The sequence below is a fragment of the Alexandromys fortis genome, unplaced genomic scaffold, assembly GCF_014885135.2.
Source record: "Alexandromys fortis isolate MF-2015 unplaced genomic scaffold, M_Fortis_MF-2015_v1.1 scaffold_79, whole genome shotgun sequence".
In the NCBI taxonomy this organism is placed as follows: Eukaryota; Metazoa; Chordata; class Mammalia; order Rodentia; family Cricetidae; genus Alexandromys; species Alexandromys fortis.
In genome coordinates this window covers 11,489-16,840 of record NW_026067964.1, presented here as the reverse complement: position 1 = coordinate 16,840, position 5,352 = coordinate 11,489, and the positions used below count along the sequence as shown (strand labels likewise).

The window sequence follows — 5,352 nt, the reverse complement described above, 5'->3', positions numbered from 1 at the left end:
TATCATTGGTGTTTTTGATTTTAGCCATTCTGACAGGTGTAAGATGGTATCTTAAAGTTGTCTTGATTTGCATTTCCCTGATCGCTAAGGAAGTTGAGCATGACCTTAGGTGTCTTTTGGCCATTTGAACTTCTTCTGTTGAGAGATCTCTGTTCAGCTCAGTGCCCCATTTTATAATTGGGTTGATTAGCCTTTTAAGGTCTAGTTTCTTGAGTTCTTTATATATTTTGGAGATCAGACCTTTGTCAGTTGCGGGGTTGGTGAAGATTTTCTCTAATGGCAGTGCACACTGCAGTTCTAGCAGTCAGAAAGCTAGAATTTAAGTGACACCTAAGGTAGTTTTCAATTTCAGTTTTTCTGCTTTGAGGATGATACGTTTTGTTTTTCCTTGTGGATTGGAGCTTATTGTATCCCTCAGGCTGGTCTCAAACTCCTGGGTTCATATAATGTCCTTAGCCTCCTGAGGATCTGGGCCTGCATGTGTTCACTGTCACGCCTGGATATATTTGTACTGCTGTGGATGGGTTCTTACACAGACTCGTGTGGCTGGATTTTCTGAGTGCTAGAGATCATCACATCCTGGGCCTTGCACATGCTGGGCAAACCCTACCACTGAGCTGAATCCCAGCCTGTCCATTTTGTGAAGTTGAGCATTTTGTTGGTAAGCTTAATCTACATTCTTGTGTATAGTTGTAGCTGTATTACCTTGCATTATATAAGTAGGAAAGTGATCTGTTTATCCATTCTGCTGTTAGTGACTATGCTCACCTCTTCAGTCTTTCTTGTAGAAATCAAAGCAGAGTGAGATTTGTTATTGCAGTAACATAAATGGGCTCTGTGGTCTTCATTGGAAACATCACTTTTCAGTACATTTCGTGACTTTGGATGTGAATTTAGAGCACATATAGATAAATGTAGATGGCATTTATGTGACAAAGGAGGGCATTTGGGCTAGTCTAACCAGGAAAAATAATAAATGTTTGAGAACTTATTTTTTTCTTGAACTTTAGCCCTTCTATTTAGTGAGTTTTGGTATTTAATGATTGCTGGCTTGGTTGCAGACTATAGGACATTTCACATGGCAGACAAGTGCTGTCCTACTGAGCTACACCCTCAGCTTTAGTGAGTGAGATAGATGTACATCGTTGAGGTCAGGAGGATCACTGATTATAAAGGAAGAAAAACTTAACTGCAGCTTAGTGTTTTACTTTGTGATTTGTTTCTGTTGTTTGGGGTTGTTTGTTTTGCAGGGTCCCACTCTGTGGTCCAAGCTTCTGAATCACTATATAGCCTAGGCTGGCCTCCAAATTGTAGCAGTTCTCCTGCCTTAGCATCCAGTTGCTGGGGTTAGAGGTGTGTGCCACCATGCCAGGCTTGGCTCAGTCACCGTTAAAGCATATTGGAATACTATAAACTTATTTTCTGATGGTATTCTATTAAATAAAATTAGTGCAGCATCTCATGTGAAACAGATTGTTCATTTGGTTGTTCTTGTAGTGCTGGAGATCAAACCAAGTGCCTTCTTGCACATTAGGCAAATACTCTAGCACCTAGCTATATTCCCACTCTCATGGTGTTTTGTGGCAGGGTCTTACTCTATGGTTTAGCCTCGCACTGGCCCAGGATGGCCTTGAAGTCAAGACCCTGAACACTGGGATTGGCAGGTGTGTTTCACTTCGTTGGGTTTAAGGAGTTTTTTGTTTTATTTTCTGTTTTGTTTTTAAAATGAGAGACCCAACTAGCCTTGAACTCAGAGATCCCTCTATTTTCTGAGTGCTGAGTTTAAAGGCGTGGGTTACTACACCCAGCAGGAGCCGGCTTTAGACTCCCTGTGTAACTGAAGCTGGTTCTGAACTGCTGATCCTCCTTTCTCTGCACCCCCACCCTGTGCTTACCATTAGACTAGTTCATTACAAATGTTCACTCACCCATTTGTCTAGGGTGTGTCCTGTGCTTTCAACTTTTTATTTGCTCTTTTTACAGGGTTTCAGACAAAATAAAAAAGAAGGGAAGTGCTCACATACAAATTAAGCAGTAAGTCTGTTATTATTGTAAGAGTTAATCTTAACCTTTGCATAACTTTCATTATGTGGGAAATGAGTGCTTTGAACATTTAAAAATTAAAATGTCAAAAAGTTTATATAAAACTATACTGAAGACATTTTATTTTTTAAAACTCTGTGTGTGTGTTTCTGCCAAATATGTGTGGGTGCATGGAGGCTAGAGGAGGGTGTTAAATCCCCTGGAACTTGAGTTACATGTAGTTGTCAGCTGCTTGACATGGTGCTAGGAACTGAACTTGGGTTGTGTAGTAAAATAGCAAGTGCTCTTAACTGCTGAGCCCTCTCTCCAGCCCCATGAAACACTGGCAAAATTAGATTAAATATCGAACTATCCTCACTTCATGAAATTCTCATGGTGTCAAAGTGTTACCGCCCAAATATTTGGTTGCTTTGGTTATGTGGGCAAGCCATGCTTTTATGAGAAAAGATCCTTCAAGTCTATATTGTCTAGCCTCAGTCTCTGTAGTGCTGGGAATATAGATACACAGTATCACACCTAGTTTAGAATCTGGTTTAGGGTGAGGATAATTGCAGTGTCATTGACCAGTTGGGCTTGGCTGTTTGGGTTTTTGGGTTTTGTTTTGTTGTTGTTGTTGTTTTGGAGGGGGCATTAGGGATTGAATCCATGGTTTCATACACATAGTAAGCAAATATTCTGGCACTGAGTCATATCACCAGTCACACATGTACTTTTTATTTTTATTCGTTCGTTCGTTCGTTTGTTCGTTTGTTTGTTTGTTTGTTTGTTTATTTATTTATTTAGAGACAGGGTTTCTCTGTAGCCTTGGTGGCCTGTCCTGGAACTAGCTCTTAGGCTGGCCTTGAACTCCCAGAGATCCGCCTGCCTCTGCCTCCCAGTGCTGGGATTAAAGGCGTGCGCCACCACTGCACCGTGTACTTTTTAAATAAGCTTTTTTGTGTATATGGAAGTTTTGCCTACATGTATGCTTATGTACCATGTGCATGCCTGGTGCCTTCAAGGCTAGACAAATGCATTGGCTCCCATGAAACTAGAGTTATATATAAGTGGTTGTAAGTTGCTTGATTCTTCTAACAAGAGCAGTAAGTGAGTGTTTTAACCACTGAGCCACCTCTCCAGGACACCCCCCCCACACACACACACTTTAATAAATATGCAATGTACAATATAAGGCATTTTCTATTGTCTTAATTACTGTTCTGTTGTTGTGAAGAGACAGCATGTTCAAGGCAACTCTTATAAATGAAGACTTTTAACTGGGGGCTTAGTTACCATTTTAGAGGGTTAGTCTATGATTACCAACTGTGGCAGGAAACAGCTCTGAAATGGAAGCTGTTTGTTTGTTTATTGGTTTTTCAAGGGGAGGTTTTGCTGTAGCTTTGGAGTCTGTCCTGGAACTAGGTCTTGTAGAACTGACCTTGTTGAACTCACAACGTTGCCTTTGTTCTTTTGTTTATGTTTGACTGCCTAGACTCTTTCTTTCAAATTCAGGTTCAGCTCTCTCCCACAGAGACGGTGTGTTGGTGTGGGTGAACAGAAGTCTCACTGTCATCTCGGGACTCTTGGCTGAGTGGTGTCATCACCAGTGTTCTCCCTGTCTGGGCTCTGTGCCTCACTCGCCAGTGGAGCGTGTTTATAGGAGCACACTTTGAGGAACCCAGCGGTGGAAATGGAGCGCGTGGAAGTCAGTCTGCCAAAGCTGTGACTGAGCACAACTGTAGAACTGTGACTTTCTTAGTGTGTCAAGATTTTTATTAATGCCTTTACAAATAAATAAAAGTCCTTTTTTGAACTCTTGACTCTATAAATACTTTCCTTTGGGATATATACAGTGAAGTTGAGTCTGTGTAAACATACAGAAAGAAAACCCCTCTGTGTAAAGTGTAATTTGTAGGACAGATTGATGAAGGTTGGGGAACAAAAGCTAGCTCATGTCACAAGGACTCCACTGCCAGCCAGTAACCAAGGTGTGTTCTGGTTTGTGTGTGTGTATCTTTCATGGCTCAGATCTGGAGGTCAGAGAACAACCTGTGAAGCCTTCTCTTTGTCTACTATATAGGTTCTATGGGTTGAATTCAGGTTGTCAGGTGGCAGGCACCTTTACCTGTTGAGCCATCTCACCGGCCCTGTTCTTTTGTAACCCGGCTTTCCTGTAATTTACAGTTCTCTTGACTCAACCTCCCAAATGCTGACATCACAGGCAGGCACCACCACACCTAACTGTGTGGTCTTTTAGAAGTGTATTGTTCTCTTTGCACCTTCTCCTGTCTGTCTTCCTAGTCTCCCTGTCTACCCCGATGTCCCTTACCTCATTGTGTATACTGCCTAACCCCGTTGCCCGCCACTCTCCCCATAGCCGTGCAGTTCCATGTGCACCGTCATTAGATTCTGGTGGTGAGGACTGGTGCCATGCACTTGGGCTTCTCCCTGGATCAGTCACCTCTGGAGGAAAAGATGAGTATGTCAGCTCTGTTCAGATGGAGTCCGTAGTAGAACTTGTACAAGGCCCTGGGTTTCATCTCCACTACCGTAGAAACAGAATAAGTTTTGGCTAGATAAACTAAGTTAATAAGCTCCCTGTGTGCCTAGTATATTAGCCGTCAAGTAAGTATTATTAAATTAATGAACAGTCAGTACCTAGTAAGTAGCTTTGCCAAATACGTGAGCTTTCAGAAGGGACTTTTACCTTTCATGACTATTGGCTGTTATAGATTGGCTACAACTTCATTGGTTAATTTTCAGGTTAAATTTAATTATTAATCTATCCAGTTAACTTCTAACCAGATATTAGACATTAACATTAATTTTATTTCCCTTTAGTAGCTAACACATTTATTTGGACTGAGGTTATTCATTCCGGCAAATGCTCACCTTTTTTAAATGCTGGGACTTGCTCTTGGTGGAACTAGGATACATTCTCTGTTGGCATATGATGTAGTCCAGGCTACTTGAGAAACTGAGGTAGCAGGATTCAGCAGTTAAGACCAGCCTGGCCAACATAACGAGACCACTTCTACTACAGTAACAACAGAAAAAGGCTGAACTAAAGAAAAGTGGCAGCGGAGATGGCTCCCTGGAGAAGGGGCAGGGGAAAGGTACAGCAAGAGGACCACTGGTTTGCTGGCCATTAGCCTAGCCTCAATCCCCCAAGTTCCAGGTTCTCAAGGGAGTAAATAACAGACAGCGAAAAGACACCGAGTGTGGACATGGGCATATCCATACTCACATGTACACATGCGCTCTATCTTTCTCAAACAAAATGGAAATAGGGTTGGTTAGGGCAGTGGTGGCACACACCTTTAATTCTAG

The 5,352-nt window shown here is 42.0% G+C and overlaps 1 protein-coding gene across 2 annotated transcripts in view; it reads left to right on the top strand.

Annotated features, from left to right (window-relative positions):
• Smn1 (survival of motor neuron 1, telomeric) overlaps positions 1 to 3,835 on the top strand; it is an 11,686-nt gene extending 7,851 nt beyond the window's left edge. The window contains exons 8-9 of one of the 2 annotated variants that reach the window (XM_050153885.1): positions 1,984 to 2,034; positions 3,554 to 3,835. In XM_050153885.1, the coding sequence (XP_050009842.1) occupies positions 1,984 to 2,031 (48 nt within the window). In that variant the 3' untranslated portion in view covers positions 2,032 to 2,034; positions 3,554 to 3,835. Of the gene's footprint in view, positions 1 to 1,983; positions 2,035 to 3,534 lie in introns of both variants that reach the window. The other variant, XM_050153884.1, reaches the window with a different exon arrangement.
• Positions 3,836 to 5,352: the final 1,517 nt, after the last annotated feature.